This window comes from Pteropus alecto, unplaced genomic scaffold (genome assembly GCF_000325575.1).
Source record: "Pteropus alecto unplaced genomic scaffold, ASM32557v1 scaffold109, whole genome shotgun sequence".
Classification (NCBI taxonomy): domain Eukaryota; kingdom Metazoa; phylum Chordata; class Mammalia; order Chiroptera; family Pteropodidae; genus Pteropus; species Pteropus alecto.
In genome coordinates, this window is record NW_006494608.1 from 9,472,905 (window position 1) to 9,489,301 (window position 16,397).

The 16,397-nt window shown below is 32.7% G+C and overlaps 1 protein-coding gene across 8 annotated transcripts in view; it reads left to right on the forward strand.

The window, feature by feature from the left end:
* Positions 1-16,397, forward strand: part of ORC5 (origin recognition complex subunit 5) — a 170,114-nt gene that overhangs the window by 34,717 nt on the left and 119,000 nt on the right. For all 8 annotated transcript variants that reach the window (XM_015599540.2, XM_025041927.1, XM_015599539.2 and 5 more), the window contains exons 7-11: positions 757-805; positions 894-984; positions 13,855-13,907; positions 15,291-15,403; positions 16,328-16,375. In XM_015599540.2, the coding sequence (XP_015455026.1) occupies positions 757-805; positions 894-984; positions 13,855-13,907; positions 15,291-15,403; positions 16,328-16,375 (354 nt within the window). The remainder of the gene's footprint in view (positions 1-756; positions 806-893; positions 985-13,854; positions 13,908-15,290; positions 15,404-16,327; positions 16,376-16,397) is intronic.

Here is a 16,397-nt window from a genome sequence, read left to right on the forward strand (position 1 = left end):
GTTAATAGCCAGAGTTGTGAAAAGTATTTTGCATTTGAACAGATATTTCATAAAATTCAACTTGTTAGAAAGGATTACTAGCTTTTATAGGTTTACTTAAATATAGAGACTTTTGGACAATTACATGTACTCAATTTGGTTAAACAACTTTTCAGAATGCAGTGCTGATTCATGGAAAACTACTAATACGATTGGTTAGTGCTGGTCAGGCTTTAGAATATGTAGAACTCCTGGAGAGATTATTTAGACATAGATTCCTGGGACTCATCCTCAGAGATTCTGATCTAGTATGCCTGGCTGGGATGGTGCCAAGAACTTGGATTTATAACAATCTCAAATAGTGCTGCCAGTCGAAGTAATTTGAGTTGTTCTGAACTAGATGATGTTTAATTTGTGAGAATGATCAGACCTTGGAAAATAACAGGTTAATTCGTTGAGCTAGAGGTATTTTATTGTATGTTTTTGGTCCTTTGTGATATAATTAATTATGACCTAAAATTACAAAATATGCTTTGTTGTATTACTTTATATCTAGGGACTAATACATTAGGCAGGATTAGCCAATTAAGGAATATTTTACATATTGTTTTACTACCATTATTGATATTTACTGTTTTATTATTATAGTAATAAGCTGTAATAACATTTTACTTGAGCAATTGCAATGAAATAAAATTGCCTGAATTGTAATAAAAATATTACTTGAAAAATAATTCCTAATTGTGGTATACAACTACTTTCTTCCTTTGTTTGCAGGCAGTACTTAATTTTCCTAAATATTGTGAACCTGTGGTTAAAGGAGAAGGTAACTATGTAATTTTATTTATTAATATTTCTTTTGAAAAAAATTTTGTAAGCTCTAAATAATTGAAATTTCCTCCCCTTTGGAGTAGCAAGTGAACGTGATACTCGCAAACTCTGGAGAAATATTGAACCACACTTGAAGAAAGCCATGCAGACCGTTTATCTCAGGGAAATATCAAGGTAATTTTCTATTGAATACGTATATTATTTCTATATACTTATTTGGGACATTTACTAAAGTATACATGTTTTTCTTTACTTTTACATTGGGAAAAAATTCTGGAGGTTTAAATTATTTCTTACTGTTTTGGGAAAAGCAAACAATTTTTTTAGCATTTTATTTTATTATTAATTTCAAGTATATAGTACATTGGTTAGGCATTTACGTAATTTCAAGTATACAGTACATTGGTTAGGCATTTACGATCCCCCTAATTACTCTATCACCCCTCTGGCTCTACACATAGCCATTACATTACTGCTGACTGCATTCCCTATGCTGTGCTCCCCATCCCCATGACCATCTATCACCTACTAATTTGTACTTCTTTAACCCTTCACTGCTTTCTCCTAGTCCCTCAACCCCTCTGGCCGTCACCAGATTGTCTCCTATGTTTGTGAGTCTGTTTTTGATTAGTTTGTTCTTTTCGTTCCTTAGATTTCTCATTTGAGTGAAATCATATGGTATTTATCTTTCTCTGACTTATTTTGCTTAGTATATTAACCTCTAGGTCCATTCATATCATTGCGAATGGTAGGATTTTATTTTTTTTATGGCCGAGTACTATTCCATTGTATCTATATGAACAATAACTTCTTTTTTTACAGCTTTATTGAAATATAATACACAGTTGCTCATATTTACATTGTACAGTTCAGTGAATTTTTTTCAATTATAGTTGGTATACAATATTAGTTTCAGTTGTACAGCTTAGTGATTAGAGATCTGTATACTTCACAAAGCAATCACCCCACTAAATGTAGTACCCCTCTGCCCCCTTACATATTTATTACAACATTGTTGACTATTTTCCTTATGCTACACTTTATATCCCCATGACTCTTTTGTATTTTTCCATTTGTACTTCTTAATCCCTTTGCCCTTTTTTGCCATCCACCAACCCCTTTCCTGTCTAGTAACCCTCAAAATATTCTCGGTGTCTGAGTTTGTTTTCATTGTTGTTGTTTATTTTGTTCTTTAGATTCAATATGTATGTGAAATTATGTAGTATTTGTCTTTCTCTGTCTAACTTATTTTATTCAGCGTAGTATCCTCTAGGTCCATCAAGGCAATATCTTTTTTTATCCCCTTCCTTTTAATCTGAAGTGAGTCTCTTGTAGGCAGCATATGTAGGGGTCTTATTTTCTTATCCATTCAGCCAGACTCTCTTTTGGTTGGAGCACTTAATTCTTTTCCATTTGAGGTACTTGTTGATAGGAATGTAGTTATTACCATTCTTTATACATGTTTTTTTTGTTGTTTTTTTCCCAGCTTTATTGAAATAGACAGTTAGTTGCTGGTATTTGTATTGTACAATTCAAAGAGGTTTTTTTTCAATTATAATTGGCATACAGTAATATACCAGTTTCAATTGTATAGCATAGTGATCAGAGATCTACATAATTTGCAAAGTGATCACCTCACTAAATATAGTACCCCTCTTCCCCCTTACATATTTATTACAACATTATTAACCATCTTCCCCATGCTACACTCTATATCTCCATGTCTGTTCTGCAACTATCAATTTGTACCTCTTAATCCCTTTCCCTTTTTTTTGCTGTCTCCCCCAAACCCCTCCCATCTGGTAACCCTCAAAATATCCTCTGTATCTATGAGTTTATTTCAGCTTTTATTTTTGTTGTTGATTTTGTTCTTTAGATTCCCCTTGTATATGAAATCATGCATATTTGTCTTTGTCTATCCAACTTATTTTTTCAGTGCAATACCCTCTAGGTCCATCAAGGTAATATCTTTTTCCCCTTCCTTTTAGTCTGTGTGTGTCTTTTAATCTGAAGTGAGTCTCTTGTTGGCAGCATTTGTAGAGGTCTTGTTTTCTTATCCAGCCATCCACTCTGTTTTTCAGTTGGAGCACTTAATTCTTTTCCATTTGAGATACTTATTGTTAGGAATGTACTTATTACCATTCTTTATTCCTGATTTTGATACTCTAAATGATAGCTTTGCTGGATAAAGTATTCTTGGTTATAGATCCTGGGTTTTCATCACGTCGAATATTGTGTGCCAAGCTCTTCTGTCCCGCATAGTTTCTTTTGAGAAATCTGCTGCCAGTCTTATGGGTGCTCCCTTGTAGAAAACTAATTGCTTTTCTCTTGCTGCTTTTAAGATTCTCTCTTTGTATTTTAACCTTTGGCATTTTAATTATGATGTGTCTTGGCGTGGGCCTCTTTGGGTTCATTTTTTTTAGGGACTCAATAAGCTTCCTGGGGTTATTCTCTATATTCTTCACCAGATTAGGGAAGTTTGCCATTATTAATTATTTTTTGTTTACATTTGTTCTCTCAAAATTAATTAATTATTATTATTATTACTATTATTATTATTTTTATGGTGACATTGGTTACCTAATCCAATAAGTTTCAGCTGTACACTTTAATAGTAAGGCATATATATATTTACACTGTATGTTCACCTCCTATAGTTAGATTTCTTACTGTCACCACAGATTTGACCCCTTTTACAGTCTACCTCCCTGCTCCTTTCCTACCTCCTACCCTCTGATAACCAATAGTCTACAGTCCATGTCCATGAGTCTCTGTTTGTTTGTCCTGTTTATTTGTTGCTTTTAGGTTTATATCCCACAAATAAGTGATATCATGTGGTTTTCAACTTTTTCTGTCTGGCTTATTTCACTTAGCATGATTATCTAGAGGTTCATCCATGTTGTCGCAAATGATGATATTTCATCTCTTCTTATGGCTGAATAATATTCCACTGTATATATGTACTACAGCTTCTTTAGCCAATCATCCATCGTAGGACACTTTGGTTTCTTCCATGTCTTGGTCACTGTAAATAATACTTCTATGAACATTGGTGTGCAACTATCTTTTTGGATATGTGTTTTCAAGTCTTTGGGGTAAATACTCAGTAGAGGGATTGCCAGATCATATGGTAGATCCATTCTTAGTTTTTTGAGGAACCTCTATATTGTTTTCTATAGTGGCTATAACAATTTGCAGTCCCACCAGCAGTATATGAGGGTCTCTTTTTTCTCTGCATCCTCTCCAAAACTTGTTATTACTTGTCCTGTTGATAAAAGCTATTCTAACAGATGTTAGATGGTATCTCACTGTGGTTTTGATTTGCATTTCCCTAATATCTAGCGATGTTGAGCATCTTTTCATGTGTTTGTTGACTATGTCTTCTTGGGAGAAGTGTCCATTTAGGTCATCCTCTGCCCAATTTTAATTGGATCATTTATTTATTTATTTTTTTGTCGTTATTGAGTTGTAGGAGTTCTTTAAATATTTTGGGTATTAGGCCCTTATTGGAGACATTGCTTGAAAATATATTTTCCCATTCAGATGGTTGTCTCTTTACCTTGTTGACTGTTATTTTGCTGAGCAGAAGTTTTTAGTTTAATGAAGTCCAATTCATTTATTTTTGCTTTTTCTTCCCTTGCCTTTGAGGTCAAATTCATAAAATCCTCTTTAGTCCAAGGTCCATGAATTTAGTTCCTATATTTTCTTCTATGCAATTTATTGTTTCAGGTCTTATATTCAGGTCCTTAATCCATTTTGATTTAATTTTGGTGTATGGTAATATACAACTGTCTAGTTTCATTCTTTTGCAGATGGCTTTCCAGTTTTCTCAGCAACATTTATTGAAGAGGCTTTCCTTTCTCCTCTATACATTTTTTTTTAGCTTTTACTTCCCTTGCCTTTGAGGTCAGATTCATAAAATCCTCTTTAAGTCCAAGGTCTTTGAGTTTAGTTCCTGTGTTTTCTTCTATGTATTTTATTGTTTCAGGTCTTATATTCAGGTCCTTAATCCATTTTGAGTTAATTTTGGTGTATGATGATAGACAGCAGTCTACTTTCATTCTTTTGCAAGTGGCTTTTCAGTTTTCCCAGCACCATTTACTGAAGAGGCTATTTTTTCTCCACTGTATGTTTTTGGTTTTTTTGTCGAAAAGTATTTGCCCGTATAAATATGGGTTTACTTCTGTTCCAATGGTTTATGTGTCTGTTTTGCTACTAATCCATGCCGTTTTGATATTGTCGCTTTTAAATATAATATGAAGTCGTGCAGAGTGATGCCTCCAGCCTCATTCTTTTTTCTCAAGATGGCTTTGGTGATTCGATGTCTTTTGTGCTTCCTTACTAATCTGTTGAGTTTTTGTTCTATTTCTTTAAAATATGCTGTTGAGAATTTTGATGGGGATTGCATTAAATCTGTATAATGATTTAGGTAATATGGTCATTTTAACTATGTTGATTCTTCCAGTCCAAGAACATGGAATATCTTTCCATTTCTTTGTATCTTTTTCAATTTCTTTTAATAGGGTCTTGCAGTTTTTATTATATAGGTCTTCACATGTTTCGTTTAATTTATTCGTAGGTATTGTATTATTTTTGTTGCAATTGCAAAAGGAATTATTTTTTCCACTTTTTCTTACACTTCATTATTAGAGTATAGGAATGCTGTGGATTTTTGAACACTGATTTTATATCCAGAAACTTTACTGTCTTTGCTTATTGTTTCTAGAGTTCTAGCGGAGTCTTTAGGATTTTCTATATAGAGAATCATGTCACCCGTAAATAGTGACAGTGTGACTTCTTCATTTCCTATTCGGATGCCTTTTATATCTTTCTCTTGTCTGATTGCATTTGCTAAGACCTCCAATGTTATATTGAATAATAGCAGCGATAGTGGACAGTCTTGCCTCGTTCCTGATCTTAGAGAGAAGGTTTTTAGTTTTTCACCATTAAGTATAATGTTGGCTGAGGGTTTGTCATAGATGGCTTTTATTATGTTAAGGTACTTTCCTTCTCTACTGACTTTGTTAAGTGTTTTGATCATAAATGGATGCTGTATCTTGTCGAAGGCTTTTTCTACATCTATTGATATGATCATATGATTCTTATTTTTTAATTTGTTTATGTGGTGTATCACTTTAATCGATTTACATATGTTGAACCATCCCTATGCCCCTGGGATGAAGCCCACTTGGTCGTGGTGTATAATCTTTTTAATATGTTGCTGTATTCTGTTCTGTATTCTGTCCTAGTATCTTATTTAGGATTTTTGCATCTGTGTTGAGATATTGGTTTGTAGTTTTCTTTTTTTGTGTTATCTCTACCAGGTTTTGGTATCAGGAGAATATTGGCCTCATAAAATGAGTTGTGAAGTATTGTCTCCTCTTCAATTTTTTGGAAGAGTTTGAGGAGGATAGGTATTAAATCTTTGAACGTTTGATAAAATTCACTGGTGAAACCATCTGGTCCTGGACTTTTACTTTTTGGTAGGTTTTTGATGATTGTTTCAATTTATACTGCTGATAGATCTATTTAGGTTTTCTTTTTTGGATTGAGATAATTGGGTGTTCTTTTGACTTCTTGAATTCCAAGCTCCAGCTCATTGCTTAGATTTGGGAAATTCTCGTCAACTATTTGTCTGAAAATGCTTTCTAATCCCTGCTCATTTTCCTTGCCTTTGATAATGCCCATTATTCTTATGTTTCTTCTCCTGATGGTATCAGCTAGTTCCTGTATTTCTCTTTCATTATTTTTCATTCTTTAGTTTCTCTTCCCTCTGATTTATTTCTAGATTGCTGTCTTCTATATCACTGATCCTTTCCTCCATTTGGTCGACTCTATTTCCCAAGCTTGCTATTTTATTTTTCAATTCTTGCAGTGTGTTTTTTATCTCCAGAATTTGTATTCTGTTCTTTTTGAGAGTTTCAGTCTCCTTGCGAAAGAACTCATTCTGCTCATCTAGTTGTTTTTTTCAACTCTTTACATTGTTGATATGACTCGTTTCAGATCTCACTTGAGTTTTTTCATAAGTACCATCCCAAATTCTCTGTCATTTAAGTCTTGTATTTCTGTGTCTTTAAGCTTATTTTCTAGAGATATTTCTCTTTCTTTTTAAGCTGCCTTGTCACCTTGGTTGTTCTTAGTGTTTAATAGACTGATTCTCTCTGCCTGGGTATTAATGGAAGTGTATTCTGCTTTCCTTTTTTTTCAAGAAAGATATATTATATAAAGATATCTCTTTAGCCTGTTGCAAAGAAGGAGTTTTTCTTTTGATTTCCTGTAGGTGATGTCTAAGCCTCTTAGATCCCTGTTTTATATAAAGGCTTACTAATACCTTTTGTTTTTCTAATAGATATTCAGTCAACGCTCGCTACCCTTAGTCTCCGTCCCTGTCAGTATTAGCGACAGCTTCGGTAGCATTTGCTCAGATCCCCCCCGGGGCTCTGTGGTGTTTGGTGTCAGGGGACATGGGGGGAGGGGCCCTCTGGGCTGGAGGATGAGTGCTGTTTCTTAGCCTCGTGTTTTGTAGCCACAGCTGGTAATAATCAACTGTTGTTTTTCTGCCGTCCTGACTTCTCTGCTTTCTGTCTTGATCTCTGGGCACTGCCACCCCATGGAGCTCACAGGTCTTCCAGGCAGAGTTGTTCAGAAAAAAAGCCACACCTTCTCTCCTCCTCATCCTCCTTCAGTGAGCTCCGGCTGTGAGAGGCAGGTTCTTTGATTCACCTGTCTACTGCCTGACTCCAAAGGTTCTAACCTGTGGTAGCTCTTATGTGCTGATCTCCCGTTCATATGTGCTGGTATGCAGTTTCTGTGTTTTTTGTTGAGTTTTAGATGTTCACCTTTTTGTTGTTTCAAGGGGAGAGATCTGGGGACGTCTCTCACTCTGTCATGTTTCTCCTAGAACTTTTTTGGGGGGGAGTTTTTTGATCACTGATTTGATTTCGTCGGTGATAATCAGTCAGTTTAGACTTTCTGTTTCTTATTAACTCAGTCTTGGAAGATTGTATATCTCCTGAACTGTATCCATTTCTTCCAGATTGTCCAGTTTGTTGGCATATAATTGATTGTAGTATTTTCTTATGATCCTTTGTATTTCAGTAGAGTCTGTAGTTACTTCTCTTTAATTTCTGGTTTTATTTATTTGAGTCTTCTTTTTTTTTTCCCCTGCTTAATCTTGTTAAGGATTTGTCATTTTTGTTTATCCTTTCAAGGAAGCAACTCTTGGTTTCATTAATCTTTTGTATTGTTTTTCTAGGCTCTATTTTTTTCATTTCTGCTCTGATCTTTATTATTTCTTTCCTTTTACTCACTTTGGGCTTCGTTTGCTGTTCTTTTCGTAGTTCTTTTAAGTGTAAGATTATAATGTTAATTTGAGCCTTTTCTTGTTTCTTGAGGTAGACCTGTATTGTTATGAATTTCACTCTTAGGACTGCTTTCACTGTGTCCCATAGATTTTGAGTTGTTGTGTTTCATTTTCATTTATTTCTAGGTACCTTTTGATTTCTTTTGCGATCTCGTTGTTAACTCATTCACTGTTTAGTAGCATGCTATTTAACTCCTTGTGTTTGTATATTTTCCAGTTTTTTTTTAATAGTTGATTTCTAGTTTCATACCATTGTGATAAAGATGGATGGTTATGATTTTAGTCTTCTTAAATTTACTGATACCTGTTTTGTGTCCTAACCTGTGATCTGTCCTGGAAAATATTTCATGTACACTTAAGAAGAATGTATATTTTGCTGCTTTGGGGTGAAATGCTCTGAAAATATCTATTAAATCCATCTGGTCTAGTGTCTCTTAGGCCCATTGTTTCTTTGTTGATTTTCTGTCTGGAAGATCTGTCCATTGGTGTCAATGGAGCGTTAAAGTCCCCTACTCTGAGTGTACAAATCAAGTCATAAACCTACATTTGTTTTTTATTAGAATTTCAGAGTAATGAAACTGCTCAGGAGACATAGTATCACATAGTGTAGTGGGAAAACATGGTTTTGATTCTCATCTCAGCCATTTTCTGCCTTATGTGGGTTTTGCAAGTCACTTAAAAACTCCAGCTCTCATCTTCCTCCTCTAATTGTCCTTAGAAGATTTAAATGCCTTATTCTCTAAGCTACTTTACTAACTTTGCTTTCAATTTAATTCACTGATTAGATTACAATTCTGGTTAAAATGTATTAGTTTCTGAATAAAATACTATTATTTTTTCAATAATAAAAAATCATTGATGAGAAAGTTTAGAAGTCATAGAATAGAAAAGCTTGTGATCTGCTCTTTTAAAGGTTGAAAATTTGGATGTTAGAACAAATCTTACATTACAATGAAAGGACTTCTAGTTTTCCATAGGATATTGATGGCCACCTAAATCTAGTTCTCTCCACAAGATCAAAAAGGAGAGCAAATAAAACCATTTGTAATCCATTTCTGCAGCATAACTAGGAGTCTATAGAGTTGACTGCAAATTTCAATATATATGTAAATAGTGAAATAGCTGAAGCTTGCAGAGCCAGCTCTGGAGCTTACATTGAAGAGAAGTTAAGCAAAGACTGCATAGAAAAGAGAAGAAGATAGTCAGGGCAGGGTATAGGGTTGACTTAGTAGTGGTGAAATACAGATGAAATCTACTCCAGGAAGAAGGTCTAACTCTTGAATGGGGAAATACTGAGAAGAGATATGACACACAAAGGATTAGAGTGCTGGCTCCTGGAGAATCAAAAGGAAGTATTCTAAGAGTATACAGGACAAGAATTAGTATGGCAGTCCTGGGAAAGTACTGTTTCTGAGGGGAGACAGGGAAGTGATTTGGGAGGACATAGTATCCCCTGGAAGCTTGGTAGTGAAGACAGAAGCAGGGGATAACACCCTTCCCACTCCCTAACCCCACCTCTGTCAAACAGAAAGATAATGAGAAAATCAGAAGCCCATCTCTTCTCATTAAAATGGTACTATATGTTAAAGAAACTGCATTTCATTATTCTTAAAGAAAAAAGTACTCTAGAATCAAGAAATCTACTAAGTCACCCAAAACTCTACATTCATAGAATCATCTGTTTGCTGATCTAAGCAAACTTTGGGTATTTCAAAATCAAGAGAGAAAACAAAATAGAAAAGATGTTATGAGAAGAAATAGAATATGTGAATAAAAACTTTTTAGCTGATGAAATTGTCCCCTTTTCACACAAAATATTCCAACCTGATTTAAAAATTTTAAACCATCATATTCAGATATGAAAAAATACCTTAAATTAGAAATTCAGCCATTCAGAATAAATGGCCAACGAAGAGGAGGATGAGAAACAAAAATTAACCAAACTCAGGATTGGAACTCAAGCAAAAGTAATCTTATTAGAAATGAAAATGAAATTTTAAGATTTCCAAGTGAGTGCATTCAACTGAAAATAGTAAAGGATATTGAAGAGAAGAATGAAAACAACCAAGAGCACAAAACTAAAAGTGATAAAAATAATCAAGTGGAATATAAGGCAAAGAAGATTTAGTGTATATATAATTGAAATTCTTGAAAATACAAAATAATGGATATGAATTAAAATCTAATACTATCATCTAAGAAAACTTTCCAGAAGTGAAAGACTGCTCTACATTATTAAAGGGTTCATCTTTCCATTTGACTCAGAGTAGTCAATTCTGAGACTGTCCTAGTCTATTGCTCTGTAACAGGTTACCACAAATTAGCAGTTTAAAACAAGTTAGCAGTTTAATACATTTATTATCTTACATTTCTGATGTCAGTCTAAAATGGGTGCATAGAACTGCATTCCTGGAGGCTTTTGGGAAGAATCTGTTTCTTTAATTTTTTTAGCATCTAGAGGCTACCTACATTCCTTGGCTTGTGTTCCTTCTTCTGCCTTCAAAGGCAGCAATGTATTATTTTTTCTTCTCTGTAATCTCCCGTCTTCTTCTTAGAAGAATTCCGATTACATTGAGCCTGCCTCGATAATCCAGAATAATATCCCCATCTCAAGATCCTTAACTCAGTTACACTGTAAAGTCTCTTTTACCATGTAAGTTAACATTCATAGGTTCCAGAGATTGGAGCATGGACATCTTTAGGGACTATTATTCATCCTATTGCAGAGACTTTCTTATACTTGTAGCTTTAAAAATAACATTAAATAAAAAAAAAATCTCTGAGCTTTCAGGTAAAAAGATATGTCTCTTACAAAGGAAAGTGAATCTGTAATAAAGATAAATGGAGCAACATTTTTAAGAAACTCAGGGAGAAAAGAAGTATAAGGCAAGGAATTTTATATTCAGCCAATCTGTCATTCAAGTATCAGGGCTATAGAAAAGCATTTAAACATGTAAGAACTCAAGGAGCACTATGTTCCTAAACTCCTTCTGAAGAGTCTACTATTGACATTTTTGGTGCAACAGAGATGACTGGGGACACTAGCAAAAGGATTCATTATGCGTACTCAATCTAATTAATTTTAGCTCAAAACTAAAAGATGAGAACAAAGGTAGAAGAACTCTATCTATCTATCTATCTATCTATCTATCTATCTATCTATCTATCTATCTATCTGTCAGTCAATCAGTCAATCATTACGTGTTCTGACAGGGTAAGAATAATAGTTACAATGTTAAAAAATGCAAAGAAAAGGAGGAGAGAAAGGGCAAAGTAGAAAAAACTTGTTGTAAAGATAAGAGATGGGTATCAAATAATAATTCAGAAGTTAAAACTGTATTTTAAAAAAGTATATTCAAGTCTCACATTCATCCTTATCCCTTTCACTCTTTACCTTATCGCATATAGAATTTCTGGTCTGTTTTCTGTCTTTTTAAAAAATATGCAAATACATACATGTGTATCTTTATACATGCAAAGGCATCTTCTTCCCTTTGCAATTTATATATAATCTGTAATATGTTTCTTTCACAAAAAAGGTATAGAGCACAGAAATAAGCATTGCTAATCTGACCTACTGTCTCACTGAGGCATTCTGAGAACCTTTTCTTTAATGGATGAATTATACCCATTTGTATTTATTGATATGAAGTATATATGTGTGTGTTGTTGTTTTTTTAACTTGGTCATGCATGTTACTTTCCTGAATTTCTCTATGTGGTTATTTGTCTTTTTGAAAAAAATTTTTGATAGGACAGTTTGCATTTTTATTCCAATTGGTTAACTTTATAATCATATTATATATAATGGCCTTAGACTTCTTTTTACTCACAATGTGTCACAAAGGACCAGTGAAACTTCACAATAGTATAGTAGCAAAATGGCATTCTAAGTCGACTGATATCTGCTGGTCCATTTGAAAGTGTTCATATTTCTTCAAGTTCGTCCATTCTTTTCCTAATACCCCTTACCCTTTTTGCCCATGTAAAATTAAATTTTACTGAGTTAAAAAATAACAATAATCACATATTTCACATTTTCTAATTGAGATTAAATAATTGGGATAAGCAAAATAAAGAAAAAGGAGAATAAAGTCATAGAAGGCTATATCCTAACTCAACAAACTGTTAGTTGGAATGTATGTTGGTTTTATATAGCTTTTATAAGCAGCGAGGACAAATTATGAAAAAAGACTTCAACCTGATTCCCTTGTTCATCTTAAAATTAATTATTATAATTTTAATTAATATAATTACTGTGACTTTGAAGCACCTCTGGAAATTGATAGTTCATATATATTTATTTAGAACATGGATGGACTTTTTAGTCAGATCTCAGTTGAAATGCCAGTTCCACCACTTAGAAGCTTTGGAACCTTAGTCAAATTATTTAACCTCTGTGACTCATTTTTGTCATTTGTAAATAAAGAAAAGAAATGATAGTCTATCTCTTAAATTTATGAGAATTAAATGGAATGTGTTAAGAACTGGGTTTATAATAAACATTTAGTAGATCTTATAGCTTCCTTCCTTTCCATTAAAGATGGTCAGTTTTTCCCTGATTGTCCTTCGAGATTTAATAACATTAAACGAGTATTTGCTATATAAGAAAATCTTATCATTTTAAACTCTCGGATGTCTAATTTATAACATTGTAACTGATAAAAATTTATTTTTATTTGCACTTAAGTAATGAATGTGAAAATGCCTTCTAAGTTGTGAAGCACTATTCATCTGTAGGATGGAGAAAATGATCTATTTTGTGGGTTAGCTTGTTTGCTTTCCACATTGGTTATTAGTAACCTATCAAACATTCCCATTTGCTATATTCCTAGAATTTTCAACTGTGCTTGCAGATTTGAAAAAATACGTATAGTTTGATTTAGGGTACTTAATTATTCTGATCTGACATTTACTTTTAAATTAGCATTTTAAGAGAGTTTTAGAGTTGGAAGGGGTCTTTATAGATCATTGCATCTAAGTGCCTTACTTTTTGATGACATATTGATTTATTCAAGGTCATACAGCTAAAGCTTCTGTCTCCCAAGGCAGTCTTTTCACTACGGTATGTTTCTTTATGACTTTGATTGCTTATATGATAATCACTTCATAGTCTTAATAATATTTGGGGCTTTTTAGCAGTTTAAATTGCAAGTAAGATCAGAGTGAGGCAGTGGAAATAGCATGAACTCTGCAAGCTTTCTATTAGGATTCAATTTTTAGCTCCACTACTGAGTGGCCGGGTGTCCTTGGGCAACTTAACCCTGTGGGCCTCTATTTTTTGATGTAATATTATAGCTTATTTTAAGAGATTGTTACTGAGTTTAGAAATAGTGTATGACAGTTTCTATCTAATATGGTAACTGGAACATTAGGAGTTTTACTGAATGATAGGTGATATTATTTATTTATTGATACTTTTTGATAGCTTTACAATTGTGATTGGAGGAAAAGAGATTTTTTAAAAAATTAACATCTGACTATTTATATATAAATTGTTCTAATACACACAAAATGATTGCATAGAGGTACAAACATGTATATTGCATGTATGTATTGTCTTGTTTATAGGGAAATTGAGTCTTTGTAAATAACTAATTTTTAATTTTTCTAGGACCCTGTTTTAAGTACAACATATTGACTTAGCATATTTTCAATCCATTATTTTCTATTTTTTTTCAGTTCACAGTGGGAAAAGCTACAAAAAGATGACACAGATCTTGGACAACTGAAAGGTATCAAAGAAAGTATTGAGACAATTACTTGAGACACCTCTTTATTTGATTAATAATAATCAAGATACTAAAGTTAATATTATAGGTCACTTCAGTTATTCATGTTATAAAAGCAGATAATAAGCTATAATGATATTTTAATTAATGATTTTCTTGTAAGTGAAGCTCCAATTAAATGGGAGAAAGTGAAGTTCAAATACCAGTTTTGTTTTCTAATTGTTGGATTATGTCAGGTGGAAATCAAGCAGTTTATATTTCATTAAATGCTTTTGTTAAAAGAATTATATGACACAATTTTATCTCAATATATATATTTCATGATTTATATGTAATCCAATTTTATGTTAACCTAGTTTAAGAGATGCGTTTCAATTAGTTATGTTTTAAAAGCTTTGTGCGTTTGTTTTCTTTAAAGAAGGTATTACTTTGGATTTAAACCAATAGAACAACTTTTACTTTTTAAAATAATAAGCGAGTATTTAAAATATTCTTATTTAAAAAATAGATCAGTGGCTAGTGGTTGGGGGAATGTGGTATGAAATGAAGTGGTATTGAGATTCTATTTTGTCTATTTTGGTTTCTCAGTGGTTAAGATGCTGTACACGTGATTTCAGTTGTGTATTTTAATGGAAAGAAATAGATGCAGGAGTTAGAAAATCTTCAGTAATTAGTCTGTCCTACACCCTATGAGCCCAACTCAGTTAATCTAAAATGAGAAGAATATCTAGCTTAAGTGACTGCAAGGATTCAGAGATGCTTAAGTAAAGCATCTAGCACAATGTCTGACACATACTATATTTTCAGTAAATAACCAGATTCCTTCTTCCCTTGTAAAAATCAATGCTGTTTGACCCAATCGTTTTATTTACCCATTCATTCAATTATTTCCTTTGCAAAAAGCACTGTAGGGATTAAAAAAAAAAAAAAAAAGAAGCTCCTTCAGTGAACAGTATAGCTGGTAAGAAATATAATTTCAGTATAATTAACTGTTAATATAAAGTTATGTGGGCCATAAATGAAATACACAAAGTAGGAATTCATAGTAGAAACAGATTTTTCTATTTTGGTGTGGTAGAGAAGCATTAGGGGAGGTTTAATGGAAACTGTGGCTTCGAAGGGCAGGATAGGTAGGATTTAGACTTCAGAATAGGAGCCAAACAAAACTAATAGAATAAGGAAAGCATATCAGTAATGGCGTTTACTGCCACCACCATCATTATCATGGCACTTTAATTAAGTTCAAGGAATTTGTCTTTTTTTTTTTTTTTTTGAGTTTGTCATTTTGACTAGAGAATACTGTATGGAAGTCAAAAGATAAGTGAAAGAATATAAGATACTTAAAATCTAATGGTAGCCTATTAAATGAAGGTTTTTGTCGTATAGGTCTCTCGGCATATACTCATGTGGAACTTCCATATTACTCTAAGTTTATTCTAATTGCTGCATACCTCGCTTCATATAATCCAGCAAGAACTGACAAGAGGTTCTTCCTTAAGGTAATTATTACTTCTTTTCACTTTACTTTTGAAGATCCCAGGCATATTTTAAAATATCTCAACATCCATAAATTTCTAAGGAGCAGACAGAGATTAGAATAAGAGATTGCTAATTATGTATTTAGAACTCATTCCCTAAAGGTTTTAAATTAAGATCACAACCTGAATGGGAAAAATAGTTATACAAAAGAGTTCAGGTATACCTTAAGTAATCATTTTAGATTTTAAAAATACATAAACAAGGTTCTGTTTAAAATATGAGAGGAGAATAGTTTTAAGGGTGGTAACTCCTTTATTGTTCTAAAGCTCCTGCTGTAGTGTCATCCACTCTAAACATTATCTGGAACATTCAAGAGCCTCTCCTGTGTATACATTAGCAGAAGAAATCCCATTTTAGAATTATTTTCTTTTTGAGAAAACAATATACAATTTTATTTATTATTAAATGTATTTGTAATAAACTTTTATTTATTATTTTTGCATATCTCTCTCACTAGTCTTTATTAGTTTCATGAGATCAGGGACTACATCCATTTTTTTTCCCATTATCGAATGTTCTCAGTGTTTTTATGTAAATTGACAGCTTGCCTTAAGGGATGACTAAAAATCCATTTATTTTTAGAACTTTTGTTTTTATAGAAACAAACATGCTTTAATAAATCAATATAATAAGTTCTTTTAGGAAGTATCACTATTTTATTTTAAAATATTTTTTTAAATTAAAAAATAATCTATATACAATAGAGATCTAAGTCAAATCAGCTTACCATATGTTGATATTTTAGGTAATAAATAGAATAAAATAAAAAGGCCTAAGACATATGAATTAGTATTACCTGTGCTATGTTTTAAACAAATTATGTTTTCTGTTTTTGTGGAATACTATCTTTTGTTCATCTTAAAAATTATTTTCTTTATTTGCAGCATCATGGGAAAATCAAGAAAACTAACTTTCTAAAGAAACATGAAAAGGTATTTACATTTTAATTTCTCT